Here is a 27,306-nt window from a genome sequence, read left to right on the forward strand (position 1 = left end):
CTTTTTAAAGACTTTATCAAAGAAAGTATGTGTGCTTCTCCTGCTCTGAGATTGAGCCTGGTGCCACGTAAAGCTTCTATATGCTGCACTTTGTTGTGGTTAAAGTACTCGACCATTTTAAATTCATCACTGTGGACCAACCCACAATAAACAAGAAGGAAGAGAGCCGACTCTGTGTACCTCTGTTTAGGTTTGATTTTCACTCCCATGCTGGCCTGTAGTGGAGCTGAAATGATCTTCAGAACTACAAACCACAAAGCCTCGTGGCTGCTGCATCGGCCCAAACCTCTGCTCTCAGAGTCACAGACACAGTTTCTTCACCTGTAAAAGGGCCGTGATGGAGAGGACGAGGTCTAAAGAGGTCACAGCTCCAGTAACGCTCTCCTATTTAAAATACCTGAAATGCATCAGCTGTCAGTTTTCACTTTCACATGAACACGAGTGACAAATAATTAGTCGTGCAAAACGAAAAACTTGTAAAGCTGCATTCTTCACTCACTTTCATAGAAGTCTACGAAAGAAGGCTGCATCGTGAATGTCTGTGGTTTCTGAACAACCACAGACGTGTGAGGCCGTTAATCCTGTCAGTGCTGGAAAGTCTGGTTTTCTGGATGACGGCCAGTTTGTTGTGAAATCTGATTTCCTGACAGGAAGTCTGTTGTTCAACTGGAGTTAAAAATCTTTGTTCTTTTTAATAACTTTATACTCTGGGTTGTAACATCGTTCCTCTATTTGACTTTTAGATGAAACTGAATCAAATATTTAAAGGCCTGCAGTTCATTCAGTTTCCAGTAAAAAGGTGAAGTTTGAGGACTTGGTGGTGAAATCACAACTTCTGTGAGACACAAACAGATACTGAGAACAAATAAATAATAAATCTGTTTTAAATGGGTGTGTGGGATTCTTCTGCTGATCTGTTGAATGTTCTCTGAGGGGGGGGTCTCATCCTCTGGCTCACTTTCAGGATGCACCAATGGTGACTTTATTTCATGTAGTTTCATTCAGACTCATTCACGAGCAGTGGCAGGAAATTCCATCCATCTTCTTCTGCTTATCCACGGTCAGGTTGTGGGCACAACAGCCTAAGCAGAGGAGCCCTCGGCCACCTCCTCCTCCAGCTTTGTTCTTTATCTTTTGTATTTTTCGCCTCTACTTCTCAGCTGTTGCTGTTTACATGAAAGTGTTTCCTGAGCTTTCCCCCTGTATTGAATTGTTTTTAGTTAGTTAGTCGTTCCTGTGTCTGGTTTCTACCTTTATTTCCTCACCTGTGGGTTGGCCTGTGTTCACCTACACCTTGTTTCCCCTGAGCTGTGTTCATGTCCACTGATGGTCCTGTGTTTCCTTTGTCTTTGCTTCTGTCTGCGTTCAGCCTCAATAAAAGTTTGTGTTTTGTTCCCTACCCTGTGCTCATTTAGCTCCAACCCGCCCACTCATGGCAGTCTTTGTGTTGTCAGGGGATCATTTTGAGCTCCCGATGATTTGATAATTGAAGGCGGATTCTTCCATCGTAAATCTGATAATTGATTCTGTTTTATGGTCCCAAACACTATTCAAGCTTATTTTTTTTAACTGTAAATGATGTCATGATGTCCACAGACTGAACCTTAAGGGTCCACACTCTGAGAATAATCAACATAAAGGATTTATCCTCTGCTGACTAACAGCACTCACTATAAGCACACCCTGCTCTCTGCAGTCATTATCAAAGCACAAATCAAAGCAGTTCCTCCCACATGAATGCTGCTCCCACGTTTGATGGACAGCAGATAATTGTATCCCTTAATCTTGTTTACACTCAGTACACTTTCTCTGGAATACGTTTGACTTACAGCTTTGTGATAACCAACCAATCCAAACACAGATTTGAAGCTTAGAGAACCGGTTCCTCCACGCTCTCCTCACTAGCTTTGATTGGCTGTAGAGATGAACTTCAACACACTGAAAGCCAGATGTTATTCTTCAATCACTGGTCTTAGTTTCAAGTTTTATTTGACACAACATGTTTATTTTGTAAATGATGGTCCTGTTAAAACCAGGGCAGGGTTCATGGCAGATCCACTTTGTGACTGACAGGTTGCTACATGTTAGCGTCTCTCACTGCTCATAACTACAGTAAACAGCCCTTCAGTTCACTTATTCTATCATGTCATATTTATTCAAATATGTTTAAAAGAGCAAATACAGATCCACACTGTCAGAGGTTTACTTGCAACAAATAGAAATATATACGTTCAAATTTCAGTGCACAGAGATGTGGTGACTGTGGAGGCCTTTGGGGTGTTTTTCAGTCTTCGTTGTCTAATTTTGGTGAGCAGATGTAAATGTGGCCTCTGTTGTTAGCAGACAGCTGTTGCCCTCAGTGTGGTCTTCTGTTGCTGTGGCCCATCAGCTTCAACATCAGATGTGTTGTGCCTTCAGAGATGCTCTTCTGCGTGGTTTATTAAGAAGTGTGGTCGACTGAGTTGCTGTTGTCTTTCTATCAGCTCAAAGTAATCTGGTTATTCTCCTCTGACATCAACAAAGTATTTCCACCCTGCTGCTCACTGGATAGCTTCTCATTTCAGACCATTCCTTGTAAATCCTGAAGATCTCAGCACATCAACAGTGTCTGAAATACTCACACCAGCCCGTCTGACATCAACAACCACACCACAATCAGTCATCTTTCTTCCTTATTCTGATGCTCGTTTGGACTCCAGCAGGCTGTGGTGATCATGTCTACATGTCTGAATGTTTTGAGTTGCTGCTGAGGTGAAAGGTCACTTGATGACCAGTGGAACAGTTGATTGCTGAATGCATGTAAGTGTGACTTTACTGGACTGTACAGTTGTTGCTGATGTTCTCAGATCATTTTCTTTGTCTGTTTTCTGATGCATATGGTTTCATGAGCATCATTCTGCTTTCCTCCATGTTATAAAAAATCCTTCACATCTCATTTTTGTGTGTGAAAGGTTTTTACTCTACATGAGGCCGACATGTGTGCAGAACTCTTTCCAGAGGCAGTGAGGTTTCATGAAACAAAAACTAAACACATTGGTGACTCAGTCTCTAAAGTCTGATGAAAGGTTTTTATTCATTCATCACACAGTTGGAGTGACTGGTTTTGATTGGTGGAGAGTCTTTTGCGCAGGTGAGACTGTGTTATGAAAAATGCCCTGATGTTTGTGAGAACTGCATGAAGAGTGGAGAATTTCCTGCTGTGAGAATTGAGCCAAAGTGACTGAGAAAAATTTTAAAATATTGATTAGGTGTAGTGCTGCCTGTTTGGCTCTTGTTATTGATGGCTCGTGGTGTGACGTTATGTGTGGCTGGCAGCCTGACAGCGTGGGAAAGTGGATGTGGCGTGAAGCTTAGATTTAGCCAGCAGCTGGGAGCAGACAGATGTGAGACCATACATCTTCCTTATTGAACTTACTCATAAGCTTCATAATTATTTTTTTTCTTACAAAAACTTGAATTAAGATCTGATTAATCAAGTGTATCACTAAGTATTTGTAGGTAATCACATTGTGGTGGACCACCAGGTGGCTCCACTCACACACAGTGTTAGGGGAAGTGAGAGGGTTAGGTTTTGGTCCTTTGAATGTTTACTGTGATGACAATAAACATCACATGATCTGTTCTAGGTGTACCTAATGAAATAGTTGCTGATTGTGCTGAATGCGCCTTGAATGTGTGAAGCTGAATTAAAAGTTGGAGTAGAATATTGGGATCTCTCTTACTGTCTTTACATACCTCCACAACATCATACTTTCAAAATCCTTGGAAATTATATAAAATTATATAAAATTATTTACATTTTTATTTTGAAGTAGTCAGAGGTAAGTCCTACTAATTGCTAACCTTGCCATCGTTTTTTCTTTGTTTTATGCAGATTTCATACAGATGTAGGGGGGGGAAACAACCAACAAAGGTAATATAGTAACGCTTAACTATTTATTTTATTTTATTTTATTTTAGTAATCTTCAAGAGTCAAAAGCTGCAGCTGGCTTTGACCATAAAGGCTGGAGATGGTCCTCTCCTCTCTTACATCAGCCTGTATCTGTTTCTATAAACAGACTCTGCTCATTAATCTTCCTCCTGTCACTGTTTCTGTATAACTGTCACTGATATTATAAAAGTGAAATCTAAAAGTCCATGACGTTGTGACGTAATACACCGGAAACTATGGCAGATATGGCGGAGTGCTTTAAGACACTAGAAACTGAAACTGTTTTTTTACTGCGTCAGTGCTGAGAGGAGAGGGGTGGCTCGGATCTTGGTTACACTGAATAGTTGCCGTATTTGATCCTCAGAGGGTTTCTGCAGACATGGAGCTTCCACCACTTCTGTTTCTGAGCTTCTGTTTCCTGACTTTGTCCGGACGGACGTTTGCTGCTGAATCCGGTAAGAAGCTCATTGATTTAGAGTGATAATCAGTGCAGGCGCAGTCACGTTTCACAGCAGCGGATGGAGCTTTAACGCTGCTGCTGTAGCGGGTGGATGACTGCGGCATCTACACCTGTGACATCAGCGTTTAACGCATCCGGATTTTGATGTTGAAATAATGAGCAGATAAATGTGAAAATGTTCTTTTTATTTTTTACGATCAGATTATCTCATTATTTCACCGACTTTTTTTCAGGTGTGGCGTATTTGTTAGCAGTTTGTGTTTCCTGCAAACACACGTGTTTTATTTTTTCTTTACAAACGGAAACAATTGAGATTCAGATACATCAACAATCATATAAAATTATTATTATTATCCTTAATTAGTAAAATGAGGACAGAAGTCATCCATAAACACATAAGTAGGCAAGTATATAAAGTTCATTTTTCCTTGTATGTGTTACTACAGCTCCACCTGCTGCCAGTTTTAAAGGGAGTGGCACAGCCAGGCCCCAAAAGGATGGAGAGTGGCTCTACCCTGTTTCCATTTCCTGAGGTTTTAGAGTTAAAACACTGTGTGGCCCATTAACATGAGGCTGTTACTGACTCTGATGTGCAGCTTCAAACTGGCAGATTTTTGAGAGCTCAGCTGGTGAAAAGGACGCAGACTGGATGTGTTTCCAATCTTTATCAGTGAAAAATGTTTGGCCTCACAGTGTTGACACTGTTGCTGCCTGAATTTGTGTTAACCTCTGATGAGCCACCTGGTCCTGGTGAGCTGGTCGGGGGCAGGATTATGTTCACTTCTACCTCTTTATATGAATTTTTTTATGTACTTGCCACACTTAAATAGAAATATCATACGAGAAGAACTGCAAGACCAAAATGCTCATGAGACACTTGAACTGAGAGGCAACATCTACTTTCTGAAACCCTGCTTGTTTAGTGTTAAAAGCCAGTCTACACCTAACACTAGCACATGTGGTTCACTGGTGACCTGCTGGATATTAAGAGGTTGATAAATTCCTCCTTAATCATGTGAAGATCTTTGCCCCAAACCAGAAATTATTTCACAATCTTTCCACACAGCTTTGTAGTAACTTGCAGTATTTGATGGGGCCTTAAACTTTAAAATGAAATCCTTCTGAGGAGGCTGAAAACAGCACAAATGCTGCAGTCAAATGCTAACAGCTGGTACAACATGACAACAGTATGATAACAGAGTAAATGCCTGTAGGTCGGCTGATGAGTGTGGCCAAAAACAGAAAGACAAAAATCAGAACAAAGAAAACCAAGCAGCAGCTCACAGACATGTCAGGGCTGCTGTCAGCTGTAATACTGTTATAGAAAACTGTTACAGTTATAAAGCTGCTGAGGATTCAGAATATTTCTAAGATTAGAAAAGTAATCATGAATAAGCCGATATTTCTATTTACAGAAAAAAATTTATACAGTGTCATCACATATATGTTACTCAGGTGGAGCTGTGTGTTGGTAGGATGGAGGAGCATTTCATGTGGATGCAGTCATATTAGCAGAAATAAATATTCTTATTTATTCTCTTTAATGGACCTCACCCTCTGACTTCTGTAAACAGAAATGTAATACATGCAGTAAAGAGGAGCTATTATACTCATTTCCAGCTCCATGTTTTATTCTTGGACACTGCTGGAACAGTTTATCCCAGTCTGGGCCTTGGTGCAGCCTCTGAGTTAGTCCTCTCTGTAATGAGCTCTTCAGCTCCTATTTAAATCAGTCATACAAACTGTGGCGCTACAGGTGGGACTGTGATGACAACAGGAAAATATGTAGGGTAACTAAATAAATATGAATTCTTGTTGTAGGAAAAAATAAAGAAGTGTTTTAATTGTGAATGCATTGTGATGTTTATATGTTTTTAATCTTCGTGAAAGCTACAAATCGAGTCTGAACTGTTTTTTAGTTTCTGAAATAAAAACATTGAGCTTTAAGCCAATTCTCTTCTGATTGGCTGCCCCTGCCTCATACCTGACTTTCTTCTATCCTTATCCCTGTTTAAAACATGCTTTGTCTTTCAGAGACACCTGTGGCCAGAGTGACTGTGCGAGAAGATGATGATGTTATTTTACCCTGTTCCCTCGACACCAATGAGAACATTGAGTCAATGCTGTTTGACTGGGTTAAGGAAGTCCCTCGAAAGGAGGTGTTCATGTATCGTAATCGCAGTCATTACAATAATGGTCTGCCAGGTCAAGATGTGGAGTTCAAAGGTCGAGTCTCACATTATCCAGAAGAGCTGAAGTACGGAAACGCCTCCATAAGACTAAAACAAACTAGGCTGGAGGACAAAGGCACCTATACCTGTATATTCCCAGAAATAAAGCCCAGAGAAAAAATCTTCCGCATTGAGCTTGTTGTTGGTGAGTGCTGTTATAAACCAGCTGATTATTTACAGATGAAACAGTCAGCATGCACATCTGGCAGGGCCTCACTCCTACAGCACATCTGCAGTGATATTTGCAATATTTAGTGAAAACAAACTGAGACCTTCCCATGTGCATGCTGGTCCTGTGCCTGCACCATATCAAAAATCTGAAGTGCCCTAAAAAAATAAAATCTCTGTGAATGCAGCTATAAACACTGCATTTATTTGACTGCCAACTTAATGAGAACCTACCACTACTAACCTGTTTCTTTTTCCTTTCAGAGCCCGTATTAACTTGTTAGAGCCTCTCACAGTCATGTGCACTTCTGCATGTCTGGAACTACCAGAATAAACTTTTTAATAATTTCTAAACCTTAAATATCTGATACCTGCCTGTTTGATCACTGTGAAGTAACATCTGTGATATTTCATGTAGTCTGTTAGTTTTACCTTTAGCTCTGACACAGATCATTTGTTAGAGGATTATACAGGAAATCACTGAAGCCTTGATGTTTTTAAGCTTTTACTTCAGATGTTAAAGACAGGTAATCGGTCATTATGAGGGCTACAAGGCTGAAATTTACAGGATATCATCTTTTTTAAATCTACAATAAATGTGCCAAGTTTCATGCTGATATTCTGAATTAATTTAAAGATATTATACATATTAAGTCAAATTGCAAAGCAGAGAATCTATGACAAATTATTTCTTAACCCCACAAAAATCTCTTCAAAGGTAACAAATAATAAGGATTCATTCAGGTTTTTTACATTTCACGTGTTCCTAGATGCTAAACTCAACTTCAAAACGATGTCCTAAATACTTAAAACAAAGATTCACACATTTATTATACTTTAATCGGGTCTTTTTTGACAAATTAAATACTTTTCTTTGATTTGTTTTCGTTCCATCGTAACAGCGAATCCAACTACTTTATCTTCCATATATGGTCAGACAGGTGATTTTCCCGGCTTCAAACTGAGAGTGGTTTCATTGCGGTGACTTTCTACTGGATGAGAGCAGCTGTCAATCAAACGCCCACGTAGCTCTCGTAATTATGTTCTTTTCTGATTGGCTGACTGAATTAATAGTGTCGCGAGGTCGTTATTTTATGTCCGCAATCGATGCTGATTGATTAATTTTGCTCGTGGGTGTTTCCTGATATCAGAGACGTTACAATGATTGGTACAAATTAGTCGTCGAAGCTTTTAATTTGCTTTTAATCTTCTTATTTTAAAAGTTTCTATAACTCCGATAAAACTTCACAAGAGAATAAATTCTCTTTTTTCTGGATGTCTTTACTCCCGGTTGAATTTAAACGAGCGGAAGTTAATCTGTGAGTTTTGTTCGTTAAAAGGAGCTCCTATTTGTCTCTAAATGTCTATTTTTGGTCCGATTGACGACTTTCTAATGGTGATGCAACATGCTAACCGTAACGTTATTAACTTTTTACTGACGTAAATAAAGACCTAAGTGTTTTATGTCGTAAATTATTTTTTTGACATTCATTAATCTGCTGAAAAAAGAATATCTGAGCTTTCAAACGACGTGTTTTACGACTGTATCTTTGTTTCCGTTCAACAGGAGAATATCACGTATCTTCATTTATTAATTTTACATGTAAAATTAGGTCGCATACAACCTCTGCGTTTCAAAAGGTTAAAGATCCGAAACTTTCCAGGTGAGTCCTGATGATACTGATGATAACATGCTCGTTTGTGTTTATGTGAACGTGTAAGTAGGAAAAGACAAACAGGCACTTGTTTTGGTGAGAACTACATAAGGTCTAAAGATTAGTTAATGGGGGTTATAAGTTTTTTATGTTTAAAAAGTAGTTATTGTCCTCTCTACTACCTTTCAGATGTTTCAGCCGTTTTACATGCGCAGGGCTATTCTATTCTCATGTAAAGTACAATTATTTCTACTTAAAAAAAAGAAAAACAAAGTAATGAAATGGAAAAAAAGATGATAATGAAGCCTTTCTTTGGCTCTTGTTTGCACCCAAGTTACAGCTTCTGTTTGATGATTTGGTTTATATTTGGGCAGCATAATCAAATTTAATGCCTAAATTATTTGATGCATATATTTTTGAAACTTTTTTTGTGTTGCCTTCTGAGAGAACATGGGACAGATCACATCTCTTTTAAGACTCGTGTACTAGATTTATTTTGCTTTTGTTTGTTTTTTTCCTTTGTTTATTAGAAGCAATGGTTAAATAGAAAGTACTCCCTCAATTTTAAGGTTTGTGTAACAACAGAAACAACTGTTCAGTCCTTAGCAGGCAAATTCAATTTGAGATGAATAACAACACAACATACAGTCCCAATCAAAAGTTTAAGGCAACTTGAAAAAGGGCACAAAATCATATTTTTAATGATTTTTTTTTTTTTTTTGGAAATAATTTTTCTTAACAAGGTTCCAAGTAGAGCTTCACCATGCAACAAGAAGACATGGGAATGAGACAAAAAAAACGAGCATGCAATTTATTGAAAACGACACTTAAACTGAAACTGGCTGTTTTACAGCTGATCTAAAGTTTAGGAGCACACCTCCAAATAAACCCTGTAAACCCCCCAAAAAAGAAATCAATGTTCCCAAACATAAACATGGAGTAGCTCCACAGTTATTGTTTTTCTTCTATGGTGCAAATAGTTTTTAAAATTACTTTGGAAATTTTGTTCAACCCCAATGAGCCTTTGCGGTGTATTATATTAAAAAAATTGTGATTATTTATTCCAGATAATTCTGACAATAGGTCATTTAACAGATTTATATCATTTTCAAAGGTAAAATTTTGATGTTTACAAAGTTGAATTAAGTTTTTCAAAGCTGAAAAAGACTGCATATGTTTGCAAGCAGCATATTCTGTTAATATTAATTGCAAGGCAAGGGTTATCTGATGATTGTAGGTTATCTGAGGATCACATGGTCTGACCTTGAGGTGAATTTGGTGGGATGTCCACTCCTGTGAAGATCAAAGGCTAAAAGGCTAGCATATGCATATATATATATATGCATATATATATGCATATGCAGTAAGGGTATACTTAGTGTTTTTTGTATTTTAGTTTGCTTTTTGTTAAATAAATAATAATATTGCATAACATCATGTATTATTGTTCATCTGAGGATACATTTAAATAATTGATTTTGGATATATAGACTAGCTGCTCTAATGCATCATTCTCTCTTTCTCTGCAAATTTGCCCAAACTCATCTCTTTTTAAGGTACGAGGGTTATTTACAGTAAAAACTCATGTTAACAATGCTGGAGGATTAAGGTGGTACTCTGCTTTGCTTTTTCTTTATCAAACTAACTCCTTTATGCAGAAACAGTAGAAACAATTGATGACAACATGTCATATTGTTACATTGTTAACACTGTTGTTTGTTGTCTATGATGTGCTCACAGGCGCAGCTCCAAAACCGTATGTCACAATACTTAAAGAAAAGGGGCTGCTGCAGTGTCAAGTTCCAGGTGCTTCTCCTAAACCCACAGTTGAGTGGTGGGACAGTGACAACAAAACACTTCCTTTTAAGACGGTGCAGGATGAAGAACAACAAGGTCGCTTCCACGTCACCGTCCAGACTACTGTAACTGAGCCTGGCTGTTATCACTGTGTAGCCACACAGATGGAAAAATGGCATCGGATTTCTTCAGAGATCTGTGTGCATCATGGTGAGTGAGATATAATTCTTCAAATAAGTGTGAACACTAAAATGTGAATATGTGCTTAGACTGAACACTAAGAATGTGGTCGGGGAGGAAAGACATGAACATAAAAGACGATGTGCATGCTGGAAAAAAGCTGTCAGTTTCTAACTGAATGTTGAAAAACTAAACTCGCAAACACATACTGTATATTATAGAAGATGAACTTGCTGTTGTGACTGATTTGTTTATGAACTCTTACATGATGCCCCAAGCTAATTTCTCTATCAAAATATTGGTGTTTTTTAAACCTGAGCATGCTTGCAGACTCTTGAAATAACACTTCCATGGTAAATCTCACTCTGCTTTATTTTTCATTTTTAAACATTAATGGCATCATATTCACACTCTGGGTGGTGCTATTACTTGGTGTTGGCTCTCTCTAGAGTATCATTTTGTGTTGCTGTTGGGACACTAACTTTTTACTGACGTAAATAAAGACGTAAGTGTTTTTATGTCGTAAATTATTTTTTTGTCATTCGTGAATCTACTGAAAAAAGAATATCTGAGCTTTCAAACGACGTGTTTTACGACTGTATCTTTGTTTCCGTTCAACAGAAGAATATCAAGTATCTTCATTTATTAATTTTACATGTAAAAATAGGTCGCATACAACCTCTGTGTTTCAAAAGGTTAAAGAGCCGAAACTTTCCAGGTGAGTCCTGTTTGTGCCGATACTGATGATAACATGCTCGTTTGTTTTTATGTGAACGTGTAAGTAGGAAAAGACAAACAGGTACTTGTTTTGGTGAGAACTACATAAGGTCTAAAGATTATCTTTATTAACAGTCCACGGTTAAAGCAAAAATGTTTATGATATTGTTTTTTTTATCCGCACATAAAAAAAATTATGCTACAATGTTGGTGTGCTATACAATCATAGTTAACGGGGATTGTATTTTTTTTATATTTAAAAAGTATTTATTGTAATCTCTAATACCTTTCAGATGTTTCAGCCATTTTACATGTACAGTTTCGTCATCTGTGTACAATGGCAAAGGGCTATTCTATTCTCATGTTAAATAAAATTTTTATTTCTACTTAAAAAACAAAAGGCAAAGAAATGAAAAAAGACGATATGAAGTCTTTCCTCTGCTTTTGTTTGCACCCAAGTTACAGCTTCTATTTGATGATTTGGTTTATGTTTGGGCAGCATAATCAAACCTAATGCTGTAATATTACATTTAAATTATTTGATGCATATATTTTTGAAACTTTTTTTTGCATTGCCTTGTTAGAGAACATGGGACAGATCACATCTCTTTTAAGACTCGTGTGCTAGTTTTATTTTACTGTTGTTTTTTTTTCCTTTGTTTATTAGAAGCCATGGTTAAAAAGAAAGTACTCCCTCAATTGTAAGGTTTGTGTAACAACAGAAACAGTTTAAAATTAGGCAAATTCAACCTGAGATGAATAACAACACAACATACAGTCCCAATCAAAAGTTTATGACCACTTGAAAAAGGGCAAAAAATCATATTTTGATTGATTTTTTTTATCTATTTATTTATTTATGAAAATCATATTTCTTAACAAGGTTCCAAGTAGACCATGCAACAAGACATGGGAATGAGCATGCAATTTATTGAAAACAGCGCTTAAACTGAAACTAGCTGTTTTACAGCTGATCAAAAGTTGAGGACCACACCTCCAAACAAACCCTGTAAACCCCCCAAAAATAAATCAAAGTTCCAAACATAAACATGACATGAGTAGCTCCACTGTTATTGTTTCTCTTATATGGTACAAATAGTTTTTAAAATAACTTTGAAAATTGTGGTCAACACAACTGAGCCTTTGTGGTGTATTATATTGAAAATTGTGATTATTCATTCAAAATAATTCTGACAATAGGTCATTTAACTGATTATATAATTTTCAAAGGTAAAATTTTGATGTTTACAAAGTTGAATTAAGTTTTTCAAAGCTGAAAAAGACTGGATTTGCAAGTAGCATATTCTGTTAATATTAATTGCAAGGAATCCTAGAATCGCCCCTGATTGCAACCAAAGGATATATAGACTAGCTGCTCTAATGCAGCATTCTCTCTTTCTCTGCAAATTTGCCCAAACTCATCTCCTTATAAGGTATGAGTGTTATGTACGGTAAAAACTTTACAGACCCATGTTAACAATGCTGGAGGATTAAGGTGGTACTCTGCTTTGCTTTTTCTCAAACTAACTAATTTATGCAGAAACAGTAGAAACAATTGATGACAACATGTCATATTGTTACATTGTTAACACTGTTGTTTGTTGTCTATGATGTGCTCACAGGCGCAGCTCCAAAACCGTATGTCACAATACTTAAAGAAAAGGGGCTGCTGGAGTGTGAAGTTCCAGGTGCTTCTCCTAAACCTACAGTTGAGTGGTGGGACAGTGATAACAAAACACTTCCTTCTAAGACGGTGCAGGATAAAGAAGAACAAGGTCGCTTTCACGTCATCGTCCAGACTACTGTGACTGAGCCTGGCTGTTATCGCTGTGTAGCCAAACAGATGGAAAAATGGCATCGGATTTCTTCAGAGATCTGTGTGCATCATGGTGAGTGAGATATAATTCTTCAAATAAGTGTGAACACTAAAATGTGAATATGTGCTTAGACTGAACACTAAGAATGTGGTCTGGGAGGAAAGGCTGAAAGCTAAATTATGAAAACATGAACATAAAAAAAAGATTTGGCTTCAGTAGAGACGATGTGCATGCTGAAAAAAAGCGGTCAGCTCCTAACCTAATGTTAAAAAACTAAACTCACAAAAATATACTGTATATTATAAAATATGAACATTGCTGTTGTGACTGATTTGTTTATGAACTATCACATGATGCCCCAAGCTCACATCAATATCTTGATGTCTTTTTAAACCTGAGCATGCTCACGGGCTCTTGAAATAACACTCTCATGGTAAATCTTACTCTGCTTTATTTTTAATTTTTAAATGTTAATGACATCATATTCACATTCTGGGTGGTGCTCTCACTTGGTGTTGGCTCTCTCTAGACTATCATTTTTTGTTGCTGTTACGACACAGTGGTGTTTTTGTGTAGCTTATCTGTGTAGCCAGTTTAATTAAATACTTATATCTAACGTCTTATTTCATAGTATAATTTTCACATGCCCTAACTTGAAGCACTCTGTTGATTCACTCGCTAAATATAGTCACAGTATTCACTCACTATGTCTTTAGGGATTTGCTAGCTTGACTCGTAGCTGACTCAGTAGCAGCATGGATTCTTCACCTGTACCTCCTGCACTTTCCTGCTCAGTGTGTGAGACGTCTAGTTACTCCTCAGCCTCCTTTAGTAAAATCGATACTTGTAATAAATGTAGCCTATTTGCAGCTCTGGAGGATTAATGAATTGGAGACTCGATGTCGCAGCTTTGAACAACCCATAGCTAGCCAGGCCCCTGTAGCCGGTGCAGCTGAAGGTAGCATAGGCCCCAGCATATTGTCCTGAGCAGCCAGGGAAACAGGATGGCTGGGTGATGGTGAGGAGGAAGCGTAGTCCTAAACAGAAGCTCCTAGTACATGTATCTAACCATTTTTCCCCACTCGGTGACACACCTGCCAGGAATCAAACTGTGGTAATTGGTGATTCTGTTCTGAGACATTCAAAGGTAAAGACAGACAATTGTCCTCCAGAGACCAGAGCAGGTGACATTGAGGGAAATTTAACCAATGTCAGACTCTGTATTTTTCTCTGGTCCCCTCCCCAGTTGGACCAGGAGTGACATGTTTAGCCGCATGTTCTCCTTAAATTGCTGGCTGTCTGAGTGGTGTCCCAGAAACGATGTGGGCTTCATAGATAATTGGGAAATGTTGTGGAACTTTTAAATAACCTGCAACACATCCAGTGAGCGTTTTGAAATGGTTTAATAACATATTGCAATATGGAGAGAAACATCCCAGCCAAAACACTAGGATCATCTCTGAAATTTCGCCACCCTAACATCTTTCAATGCATAGACAGACAAAGAACTCTTACATATTGGCCCCTCTCACCAGGGGCCTATACCTTCAGCCCCATCCTTAAAATCTTCTCCCTCTCAGAGAGAATTATGACCTTGTTTTCTGCTTGGCTTTCACCTAAGGGTTTACATCCCTTATAAACAGGAGTCTCACTATCTGTTTAATGTCTCCCATGAACTAACAATGGCCTCACTGTGTCAAGTGTGTGTGTAGAGCATAAGGCCCATTTGTAGTGCACATGAAAGTGAGAAAGTGATATTACTCTTACTAATGTGATACAATTAAAATATGTGATTAATGTATGAGAAAAGAAATCTGCCACCACAGGTTGCAGTTGAGAAGTTGACATGGGAGGTTGTCGTCTGTTGGGTTTGTTCTGAGGATGCACCTGGTTCCTTTTGCGCTATATGAAGAACCCCTGGGTGCTTTAGGTGACACATATTGCAATCCAAATGACTCCTACAATCTTTTTGATTGTATGCCCAACTTTCAGACAACCAAAACAAATTCCCCTTTCCTTGATAAAAATCAACTTATCCTGATGCATTTTAGCTTTAAATGGCATAAATTTCTCCAATAAATGATTACTCTGTGAAGAAAACAAGCAACTATGGAGGACAGTGTAGGTGGTCTTGTTTTTAGCTGATTGAGTTTTGACTCCTGGAACTGTGCTGAAATTTGTGGAAAAACTGGAACTTGAAACTTTAGAGCTCCCAGATTGTGAGTCTTGGATATTGTCAAACACTGGAAATGATGGTACTTTCACTTATTTTATTATAAAGGCAACCAGATAAGTTAACACTGCTCTGTAAACATTTCATTCTGGCAGTGTATAAGCAACAACTCTCCATTTTTCAGTCAGTTTGTATGGGAGTTTCAAAACAATCATTCTCATGTTTAAAGGCAAATCCAGCTCCTTCATATAAACAATTTGTTGTGTTAGATTTGAACATCCTTGGAGAAAATGACTGAAGACCTTTCACATCTTCACTTTTTATAGGTGTCCAACTCATAATCTTCATGTGTGCAATTTTACTTTCATTTCCAAAATGTTCTTCAGGAAGATGTTTAGTTCTGGAATAGCCCTGCTCAGGAAGTAAATACTGACAACTATGCACCAAGTCTTTAGGCTGCCCTCTAATGAACTACTCTAAAAAGTGCAAACAATCACTCCAGTTATCAGTTTTAGCTTCTGCTCTGTTTTCAAAGGCATTCATAAATAATCTATACTGTAAATGGTCTCCATCAAACACAAGGATGTTTCTGGCTGGGAGGACAGAAGATAAGTTTTGTTTTACAAGTAGAGTAGCAATGTCATTTTGTCTTTGCATGTTGTTAACAATCTCATTCTGAGAGTTCTCAGTCAAAGTAGGAGATTGAAGCTGTGTTTGCTGCGTTGCTTGAGCTGAAGCATCAACCTTTACCATCATCTCATCCATCTGAGGTTATTTTTGACTTTGTTTGGGTATGATGGCCTGTGATTCAGATGCAGTATTTATTACTAGAGATGGACCGATCCGATATAACGTATCGGTATTGGTCCAATACTGACCTAAATTATTGGATCGGATATTGGAGATAGAGCGGCTGTGGCGTGCAAGACCTGTTGTCTGGTTGAGCATTCGGAGCCTCGCTACCAAACCGGCATTTCATCTCCGAAGTGATCCCAGACAGAAGTAAAGCAAGTGTGTAAGTTCATCTCTGAATGTTTGTAAAGCATTCCAGCGTTAAGCTTAACAACTGATATATGGAGCGACTGCCTCTCATCCTCTCCCCCTCCCTCTCCTGCTGCTACTTCAATCATGAAACTGATTAATGATCAGCTGATCGGCTTTTTCCGGCTGAACAACAGCAGCACGTTTAAGCTTGATAAGCTGTTGTTAGAATTTATTTAATATTACTTTCTACACCAGGATCCTTTTCTAAGCAGCTGACGCTGGTAACTGTGCAGGGGCGGATCTAGCAAAGTTTAGCCAGGGGGGCCGATAGGGCATGAACAGGGAAGAGGGGGCACAAAGACATACTTTTCTTTCTTATTCTCATTTAAAATGTCGAGCTTTTAATAATTAATTATCTAAATCTTACACCCAAAGTTTTAATCTGATGTAAAATGTATAGAAGTCCATTACTGTATATAGTAACTGTTAAGTCTAATATACCCTAGTAAGCTATACTTCCTGCAACCAAACCTTTACATTATACATAAAAACAAAGAATCCTGTCACCTTGGACTGAAAATACACAGTTAACCTTTTCACTTCTTCTGGTAGTTGCAAACTTGATGATTCTTGCAAATCATTTGCATCATGGTAGCATTTAATAAACTTGACAAATTCACAAGACACTTCATTGACATTTTTATGTGATGTCATTAATGCAGAGATTTTCTCCATGTACTTTGAGTATGTTTATATTTTGAACTCGAACTTGAATTAAGACATTTGTCGATATATCTCACAAAATAGTGTATATTCTGTGAATCTCGGGCAACTTGACTTATGTGAAGTGTTTTCAGCTGGGCGTGTACCTGGAGTTGAGTGGCCGATGCATGAAACTATACATTTTTAGACATAAGTTGTAACAGCTGCCATTTTCTTTGTGAGTATTTATTTCACAGCGTGCTGCGGGGAAAAGCCTGTTCTAACGTTTGAGTCTAAGGTTTATTTTGAGCACCTGGCGGCTCTTTTTTCCTTCTCATACGTAAACTCTCTCTCATATGATTCTTATGTAGGTGGTAGAAAAGGGGGAAAAAATGACCATAAACAGTGTATTTTGCAACACCATGAAACAATCGATAGCGTATAATATGAAACGATTGATGTATTAATGTCATCATATTGCACAGCCCTAATCGACAAACATGTCTTCTTTTAACAGATGTTGATTCCAGGGAGCAAACATTTCCACAACACGTGTCAGCATATTTCAGTTAGCTATCCAATTATGTATCAATTTGGGACATCAAAACTCAGTTCATCAGTCTTTGTAGTGAAAATATTTTTTCAAACTCTTAATAGCTTCACCGTTTTCCTTTACAGCTTAAACAATAATATCACTCACCAGTTTTGATGAATGAGTGGCGCGTTAATCCAGGCCTCAAGCAGCAAGTCCGTTTAAATTCCCCAAAACACGATCCAATAACTTTAGTCCGATGGTGATCCTTGAGATCCATAAATCAAAATGCCCAAAATGTGAAAGTTGCGTTTTACGGTTTATTTATCCAGTTTGGCGAGCAGTAAACAAAGATTCATTATATGTTGTTTCCTGCTGCTTCTCCTGGTGTGATTTTTAAAAAAACAAACAAACAGAAAAAACGTAGGCCCACCCCAGTGTATGCTGGTCCCATACCAGTCCCTTTGTTTATAGAAAATGGCCCTACAGTTCTTTCTGGCTGACTTACACAGATAAACAACAAAAAAAAACCCAAAACAAAATTAACCATTTATTAACCTACAAACAAACCTTATAAATAACCCCAAAAAATAAAGTAAACCAAGAACAATTTTTTTTTTTTTTGAGTTCTAACACACCCACAGTGATTAGTTTTTGTGTCTTCTGACTTGTTTTCAGATGATGCTGCTCCAATTTGTGCATTCACATTATTAACAGCATTTCAGTTAATTCAATTTATTTATCTATTTATACAGCAACAAATCACAACAACAGTCACTTCAAGGCACTTTATATGGTGATATGGTACTACAAGGTCATTGAGATAAGATGGGGCCTGATTATTTAAGACCTTGTATGTGAGGAGCAGGATTTTGAATTCAATTCTGGATTTAACAGGAAGCCAATGAAGGGAAGCCAAAACAGGAGAAATATGCTCTCTCTTTCTAGTCCCTGTCAGGACTCTTGCTGCAGCATTTTGGATTAGCTGAAGGCTTTTCAGGGAGTTTTAGGACATCCTGATAATAATGAATTACAGTCGTCCAGCCTGGAAGTGATAAATGCATGAACTAGTTTTTCAGCGTCACTAAGAGACAGGATATTTCTAACTTTAGAGATGTTGCGCAAATGGAAGAAAGCAGTCTTACATATTTGTTTAATATGTGCATTGAAGGACATGTCCTGGTCAAAAATGACTCAAAGGTTCCTCACAGTGTTACTGGAGGCCAAGCTAATGCCATCCAGAATAAGAATCTTGTTAGATACCATATTTCTAAGCTTTTCAGGGCCGAGTACAATAACCTCAGTTTGATCTGAACTGAGAAGCAGAAATGTGGTCCCTCTCATCCAGGTTTTATGTTGTTGTTAATATTAACGTTAAAGGGATGGTTGGCTCAACAGTACTCTTACTTTTTGTCAGCCTGGCTACAGCGCTGAAGAGAAACCTGGGGTTGTTCTTATTTTCTTCAATCAGTGACGAATAGTAAGATGTTCTGGTTTTAAGGAGTTATACCAGGGAATCAAGTACTTCTGATTTGAGACTCTCTTTTTCACAGGAGATACAGTATCTGCTCTATGTTGGTACAGGGCATTGAAGATGATAACAGTGGGTGGATTATATTCTTAAACTTAGGCGATACGATCTCTCAATCACACCACCACACAGTACTGACCCACACATACAGTTCTTACACACACACTGGACTTTCTGGACTTTGGTTTTGCACAACACTGGTCACTATATTCTTCATTTCCGGTTAATACTTGTACAGCTGCTGTTATTGTGTATATATTTATTTATATTTAGATTTCTTCATACATTCTTATATAGTTCTATATTGTGTATTTTGTTGTACAGTTATTTTATTTTCAACTTTAATTTATATATTTTATCTTATTCTTCCCAGTTAAATTTACCCTTCATTCTAATTTGTGTTGTACAGTTATTTCATTTTTAACCTTAATTTATATTTTATTCCTTCCTAGTTAAATTTACCCTTTTTAATTTTTCATATTTATTTCCTATCTTACTCATAGCCTTTTCCTTTTTTGTTCTCTTTAGGTCACGAGCAGTTGTCCAAGCATTTCACTACATATCGTACTGTGTATGACTGTGTACGTGACAAATAAAATTTGAATTTGAATTTGAATTTGAATTTGAATACAGCACTTTCAGAAAGACATCTACTGTGATAAAGTCTACTCTTCACTGCTGTGTAATCAATTATTGTAAATGTTATCAGGAAATGATCAGACAGGAGAGGGTTTTCAGGAAACACTGTTAAATGTTCAGTTTCTCTGCCATATGTTAAAACAAGATCTAGAGTGTGATTAAAGTGGTGGGTGGGTTCTTTTACATTTTGAGAGAAGCCAATTGAGTCTAATAACAGATTAAATGCCATGTTGAGGCTGTCATTTTTAGCATCTACATGGATGTTAAAATCACCCACAATAATTATTTTATCTGAGCTCAGAACTAAATTAGATATAAAGTCTGAGACATCAGACAGAAACTCTGTGTAAGGCCCAGGTGGACGATAGATGATAACAAGTAAGACTGGTTTCTGAGTTTTACAGCTGGGGTGGACGAGGCTAAGCATCAGGCTTTCAAATGAATTAAAAGTCTGTCTTGGTCTTTCATTAATTAATAGGCTGGTGTGAAAAATTGCTGCCACACTGCCCCCTCGACCTGTGCTTCGAGATTTCTGGTAGTTAGAATGACTCGGGGGGTGTTGATTCATTTAAACTAACATAATCATCCTGCTGCAACCAGGATACTGTATTGTTCTTTCTTTTTGATTTGTTTTATGTTTAAGTTGTTTGTTGCTGGTTTTTAGTTTGTTTTTTGTCTTTTTGGGAGCTGACACAGTCTCTATGGAGATGGGTTTTTGGGGGGGGGGTAACAGGAGGAGAGAAGTTGCAGAGAGGCGTGTAAGACTGCAACTGTGCTTCCTGGTCCCAACTCTGGATAGTCATATTTTGGGGGGTTTAATAAATTTGTCCATATTTCGAGAAATGAGAGCTGCTCCATCCAAAGTGGGATGGATGCCGTCTCTCCTAACAAGACCAGGTTTCCTCCAGAAGGTTTGCCAATTATCTATGAAGCCCACATCGTTTCTGGGACACCACTCACACAGCCAGCAATTTAAGGAGAGCATGCGGCTAAACATGTCACTCCTGGTCTGATTGGGGAGGGGACCAGAGAAAACTACAGAGTCCGACAATGTTTTGGCAAAGTTACACACCGATTCAATACTGATTGTGTCATTACTGCCGACGTGAATTATGATTTTACTGAATTTACGTTTACCCTTAGCCAGCAGTTTTAAATTTCCTTCAATGTCGCCTGCTCTGGCCCCTGGAAGACAATTGACTATGGTTGCTGGTGTCTCTAGCTTCACATGTCTGGGAACAGAATCACCAATTACCAGAGTTTGACCCCCGGCGGGTGTGTCGCCGAGTGGGGAAAAACGGTTAGACACATGAACGGGTTGGTGGTGTACCTGGGGCTTCTGTTTAGGACTATGCTTCCTCCTCACCGTCACCCAGCCGCCCTCTTTCCCCAGCTGCCTGGGGTCTGCCGGGGAACAGCTAGCGGGGCCTACGCTATCTTCGGCTGCACCAGCTACAGGGGCCTGGCTAGCCAAGGGTGAATGAAGAGTGCGAAGCCGAGTCTCCAATTCAGTAATCCAGTAATCCTGGCCTCCAGAGCTGCAAATATGCTACATTTGTTACAAGTATCATTACTGCTAAAGGAGGCCGAGGAGTAACTAAACATCTGACACAATGAGCAGGAAAGTGCAGGAGGGACAGGTGAAGTAGCCATGGTGCTAACGAGTCGGCTACAAGCTAAGCTAAGCTAGCGAAACAGTACAGACACAGTGAGTGAATACTTTGGCTATAAATTAGGTAGTGGGTACACAGAAAGTGTGCTTCGGATGAAGCACGCAAAGATTATACTATGAAAAAATAATGTATTTAAAAGTTTTTAATTAAATTGCTAAGCAGATAAGCTACTCAGAAACACCACTGTGTTTGAGCAGGAACATGAAGTGATACTCTACCACAGAGTGAGCGAACACCAAGTGACAGCGCCACCACAAGATTGATTTGAAAGCCTGATGCTAGCTGGAAAACTCAAAAACCAGTCTTATTTGTTATCAACTATGGGCCTTACACAGAGTTTTTATCTGATTTAGTGCTCAGCTCAGATAAAATAATTATTGTGGGTAATTTTAATATCCATGTAGGTCCCTGCTCGACTGGACCATCACCTGGGCAGTCTGTCAGGCTGATGGTGGATTCTGCTCTGTACAAACTCAGAGCCCTGTTACACAGGGCTTCCTCATCTGAATCACAATCACAGAAGAGGCTCTTTGTCTTTGCTGGCTCCTTTGTGGTGGCATCTTTACACTGTTCCTGCAGCAGGGCTTAAAGGCTGGCCCAAACCTCGTATTGCTCTCCCCTTGCAAGACACTTTAAATCCTTAAAGCGTGGGTCACGCACAGTACCTATCTTGAGCCACTGATGGTTAAGTGTAGCTACACGTTGGGATAGGTCCTTTGTGAAGGCAGTCTTAAATTTCACCATGTAGTTTGAGTCATCATCGGAGAACTCCATGGTGTGATGCAGGTGGCAGAAAGCAGGTAAAACCACTGAACATGAGAGATATATCTCACCTCCAAGAAGCCCAGTCACAAACCTGTAGGAGACAGTTCCAGAAAGGAATTATTAATCTACATGATGACTGTCAACCATAGAGCTTTTTAAAGAAACAGTAACAATTAGTTAAAAAATTGTTTTATTTACCTGCATGGCTCAAGGACAGTTGCCAGCTTTTGGGGTTTTACCAGCTCTGATGGAGTTAAAATGACTAGCTTGTGCTTTGTTTGTCTAAAGCAGCAAAAACAGACTCTTGATTCTTTAGTAGATGCGAAACCATATCCAGCGTTGAATTCCACCGTGTGGAAACATCCTGTATGAGCGGCTCTTTCTGTTCCCCCAGTCTTGTTTGCTCCTGGTGTAGTTCCTCCATATTAGCAGGGCTGTGTTTAAAGTGACCGACTATCTTGCAACATTTTGCTAATGCAGTAAACCCACTATCAGCAAGGCTAACAGTGATGGTTATTTGCAAGATGTGAGCAACACAAGGCATGTGTTGGAATGGGAGGTGTCTTACGGCAGCCACCATGGTTCGTGCACTGTCTGTTCCAATTGTGGTGACCTTTTGTTGAATTCCCCATTCCTCTGCCATAGCGAGAAACTGCTCAGCGAAGTTTTTGGCATAGTTTCTGGTGTTTGTCTTCCGCACAGTCAGGACTGTAGATTCCATGTGCCATCTTTGACATCAACAATATGTACATTGACTCCCATGTAATTGGAATTACTAATGGAAGTCCACTGATTCCCAGTAGCCACAAAGTCTGCTTTCTGTAATGCATCTAATTTTGCTTGCTTTTCAGTATCATAAAGCTGTGGAACTTTACTTGAAATTGTCTTTTGACAAGGTAGTTGGAAAGTTAGATTACCTGACGTTAACTGTAGCACATTTTCTAACCTGTTATCTTCTACCACTGATAGTGGTCTACAGTCCAGAGCAATCTATTTGACTGAAACGAGTAATTTATCAAGTTTGGGCTACAGACACCTTTTCTTGGTACTCGAACTGGGACTGCTAGCACTAACACTAACCACGCTTTTATCAAGGTTTCAGTCAGGCTAGGACTGATCGGAGGCAAATGAAATGAAACACGCTTTCTTCTGTTTCTTTGTAGCCCTAATGTGTATATCAGTCTAATCGGTATACCAGGAAATTGTGCGTTGACAAAAGTTCCCTTTTGCTTGAAATACAAAGTGTGATTTAACACGTTAAATTCCCACCCCTACTTACTATTCATCTTTGATTGAAGAAAATAAAAACAACCAAAGTGACTGGACTTTTTAAAGTTTCTTGTGATGATGCATCCGAGAAGCTTCTTCAGTTCTAAGACCAATTGGTAGAGAGTCCCAGGTATTTAAGCCCTAGTGGGAGTGGTCCCTAAGAGGATCTTTAACCACTGTTGATCATGTACATAATCACATGAAAACAGGTGGGGGTCAATATCAGCAGAGGTTTCGGATGAAACCATCGTGAAGACCTTGCCTCACCCTATCATGTGACCCATTGAATTGAAGTGAAATGACAAAAGATGTGAGTGGGCGTAAAGGTGTCTGGAAAGGGATCTAAAAGCTGGATTGTAGGTGGCAGACAGTTGGTGTCGTAAACCACCCTTTCTGTACAAAGATAAATGAAATGGTAAATGGGATGTATTTGTACAGTGTTTTACTTAGTCCCTGAGGACCCCAAAGCGCTTTACACTACATTCAGTCATCCACCCATTCACACATACATTCGCATACTGGTGATGGCAAGCTACATTGTAGCCACAGCTGCCCTGGGGCGCACTGACAGAGGCAAGGCTGCTGGACACTGGCGCCACCGGGGCCCTCTGACCACCACCAGTAGGCTACTCCTTTCCCTCTTTTCAAAACATCTTTCTTCTCTGTCCAAAATGTGGACATTGTCATCCTCGAAAGAGTGACCTTTGACCTTTAGATGCAGATGGACAGCCAAATCTTGTCCTGTCGAAGTGACTCTTCTATGTTGTGCCATACATTTATGGAATGGCTGTTTGGTCTCTCCAATGTAGAGGTCTCTAAGAGGTCATGCTTGGAGAATTCTCTCCTGAGTTTCTCTGATAAATCTGCTATATATAGGGGCTGACAATGTTGTTCCCTTTGTCCTTCTGTTTCTCCCTAGTTGGTTATCCCAGTTGGGCTTTCATTAAATCAGCAAAGATGCACGGTAAAGAAGGTCAGACCACCATGTTATAAGAGCTTTCTTTATGTGCGCGCTCCTTAGAAGAAACTTCTTCTGGCCGGTGTTGCCCCATTTTAGCAATATAAACATACAGTAATACAGAACCCCAACACATCGAAAACTCCACTGAATTCACCAACAAGGTCCAAAAACTTATACTGGATCCAGATGAAACCAGTCTCCTTCGTTAGTTATAACATAAACACAGGGAAGCTGGAGGATGAATGTTAGCTTTTTTCCCCTCGATAAAAGTTAAAGTGAGGGTTCCCGATGATTAGGGACCAATGCAATGGCATGGCAGGATGCTATAAACGGACCAAACTTCAGTCAGGAGAACAACTGAGATAATCCATCCACAATACGAGGTTAGTTATTAATATACTGCAACAACATGGGAATAGAACAGCTGCGAGAGGATTCAACATTAATGAATCAATGTTACGGAAGTGGAGGAAGGACGGTTTTTGGCTTTCCTCATATTCCAAAACGTTCTTCGTCTCTTCGCTATTGCTGTCGCCCGGCATAATTTGCAGATGATATTTTTCTGTTTAATCTCCTAGGACCTGGCATCCACATATGTTGACATCACATTTTGTGTTGTCTAGACCACAATAAATTTTGCTCTACAACCACCTGATATCCACTTACGAGGACATTATACTGCCACTGTACTATCGAAATTTAAAACGAATGGCCTCATATGTGGATATCAGGCCCTTGTAGAGCAAAATAAGGTAAAAAGATAATTCTTTATTTTTACATTCATCAGGTCCCAATCAGCCCAAATAGCAAAGAGAAATTAAAAATGCATGCCATGAAAGAGTTTGGGTCTCAGGAGATTAACATCCAACTGCTTAAACCCAAACCAGGTGCATATTACCAACATCACACCGGTTTTCTTTATGAACACCTCCTCCTCCCCATGCTTGCAGCCGCTGCGATGCTTTCGACCAAACAGGATCAGCTTGATGACACATTGATCAACATGGGCTATCGCGTTAGGGTGGTATAGTCAAAATCTCTACCATTGGCCAAATTCATATTGTTTCTACCGCATACCGTTTATATCGCCCACCCCTACACACACCCACACTGTAGGAGGTGCTAACGTTAAAGCTTAACTATGGTCATTTCCTTGTCCATTACCAGGTTCACAGAAGAATCTAGTAAGTCCATCACAGGCTCACTCAGATTACAACCTTGATTACAGACTTGCACATGTTTTCAGATTTGAGGCTCAGCAGGAGGAAAGCAGGAGTCTCTGAGCAGCAGCCCAGAGATTCAAAAACATCATCATCGCTGCTTTGAGCAAAATCAGAACCAACCTGTTAGCTGGGGAGACGGGCAAGAGGAAACAGGATGTTAGATCCATGCTGGCATCACTGAGCTTGCTATTTAAACCTGCTGTCAGTTCCTGATATGCAGTCACAGTCTGAGTTACACAAATGTTTTCTCTTCTGTTTCAGGGCTCCCTGAATGGGCTGCCATACTCATCGGTGGTTTTATTGTTGTCGTTATTGTTGTTGCTGTTGCTGTTGGTGTTGTGCTTAAGGTTAAAGGCTACAGTTTGAAGAAAGGTGAGTTTTACTAATGTACTATTTTAACATTCATCATTTATTGCCAGGGATATCACAACTTTTTTTTATAACTCCCTCATGTTAGGTCTTATCCTTTGATTTCTGTTGAAGAAGATAAATACTTTATTTGTATTAACTCAGTGTGTGACCAGTGTAGTTGTGTTTCTTGAATATTGTCATTTCCTTCCTGCAGATTCACAAAGAATGGAAAATGGCCCCTCCTCAGAGCTGGAGAGAAATCTCACCTCTCACTCTGAACAACCTTAAAAACTGTGAAGTAGTGGTCTTTTTAACCTGTTTTTTTTTTTTTTTTTTTTAATTTAATCAGGAGAGGAAAACAAGTTGGCGCTTTTATTAGTATTTATAATCTTAATAGGTTGTATTTTGTTTTTGTTTTTTTCATTGTACTGAATTACTGATTTATCTCACAGGCCTCGATATTTGGTTATAATATGGACATTGCATGTTTTATGTTATTTTCAGTCTTAAAATCACGATGTCCTCCTCACTCCACAGTAACAGTCTATCCATCCATCCGCTTATCCTTTTTCAGGGTCGCGGGGGGATGCTGGAGCCTATCCCAGTTATCATAGGGTGAGAGGCAAGGTACACCCTGGACAGGTCGCCAGTCTGTCGCAGGGCTAACACACAGAAACAAACAAGAATTTACACTCACATTCCCACTAACTGCATGTCTTTGGACTGTGGGTGGAAGCCGGAGTACCCGGAGAGAACATGCAAACTCCACACAGAAAGACCCCGGCCTGATGGCAGGATTGAACTCAGAACCTTCTTGCTGTAATCGTCCCCATGTTAATATATGCAGTGCACATGTTTCCGTCATTGAAACCTTAGTTTGATCATTTACTGATCATCTCAGTGTTTCCTCCTTTGCTGCAGTTTCATGGCTCCTCCTCCTGACTCCAGATTTGCTAATGACATGAAGATGTTTCAAGAAATCCTCTTTTAAATGCACCCAAGACAGTATAAGGTTTTACTTTAGTTGCCTAACTTTAAGCTTACAGTAATCAGAACTTGCTTCCAAACATGACTTTAACAGTAATTATACTGTCTTGCTGAGATATTGTTAGAATAATATATTTTGACTTTTTCATGTCATCATGATATCTGTTCTTACATAAAAGTGTGCAGCTTTATAAGTAATTTGCTGACCAAACTTTCTCTGACATTCATGTTTTTAATGAGGACAGTGATGGTTTTTTTTTCATCATAATAGATTAAGATAATTGTAACTCGTACAGAATTTGATAAATAATGAGAAATGCAAAATTAAAATTACCCAAGATAAAAAGGACCCTTAATGTTATGACTAGAGAGAACTTAAAATATCAGTTTTGTCAGTCAAAAGCTGTCATACACATGGTGAAAAATCTAAACTTCTCGACTCATATTTAACTCAGGTTATTTAAACTTGTACTCATGGAATACTTGATTAAACTGAACCCTCAGCACTTCTCATGTAAATCAATGTGAATATTTTGCAGATATAAAAATATTTTTGTTT

At 38.8% G+C, this 27,306-nt stretch overlaps 1 protein-coding gene across 2 annotated transcripts; it reads left to right on the top strand.

Annotated features, from left to right (window-relative positions):
• The first annotated feature begins 3,733 nt into the window (after positions 1-3,733).
• On the top strand, positions 3,734-27,306 carry LOC101468019 (butyrophilin-like protein 2). Of its 2 annotated transcripts, XM_076884348.1 has the most exons (6): positions 3,734-3,821; positions 4,297-4,387; positions 6,427-6,768; positions 10,187-10,453; positions 25,671-25,781; positions 25,975-27,306. In XM_076884348.1, exons 2-6 carry the CDS (start codon positions 4,312-4,314, stop codon positions 26,046-26,048), a joined length of 870 nt encoding a protein of 289 aa, XP_076740463.1. In that variant the 5' UTR covers positions 3,734-3,821; positions 4,297-4,311; the 3' UTR covers positions 26,049-27,306. The 2 variants fall into 2 exon arrangements, with proteins under 2 accessions (XP_076740463.1, XP_076740462.1); XM_076884347.1 differs by lacking the exon at positions 3,734-3,821 and having other exon boundaries at positions 4,167-4,387.

The sequence above is a fragment of the Maylandia zebra genome, linkage group LG5 (genome assembly GCF_041146795.1).
Source record: "Maylandia zebra isolate NMK-2024a linkage group LG5, Mzebra_GT3a, whole genome shotgun sequence".
Classification (NCBI taxonomy): Eukaryota; Metazoa; Chordata; class Actinopteri; order Cichliformes; family Cichlidae; genus Maylandia; species Maylandia zebra.

What these genes read in the sequence shown, in the direction of transcription:
- LOC101468019 (XM_076884348.1), top strand. Translation starts at nt 4,312, where the DNA reads ATGGAGCTTCCACCACTTCTGTTTCTGAGCTTCTGTTTCCTGACTTTG. An exon ending in AGAGATCTGTGTGCATCATG is followed by an intron (nt 10,454 to 25,670) that starts GTGAGTGAGATA and finishes CTTCTGTTTCAG; the next exon opens with GGCTCCCTGAATGGGCTGCC. An exon ending in AGGCTACAGTTTGAAGAAAG is followed by an intron (nt 25,782 to 25,974) that starts GTGAGTTTTACT and finishes TCCTTCCTGCAG; the next exon opens with ATTCACAAAGAATGGAAAAT.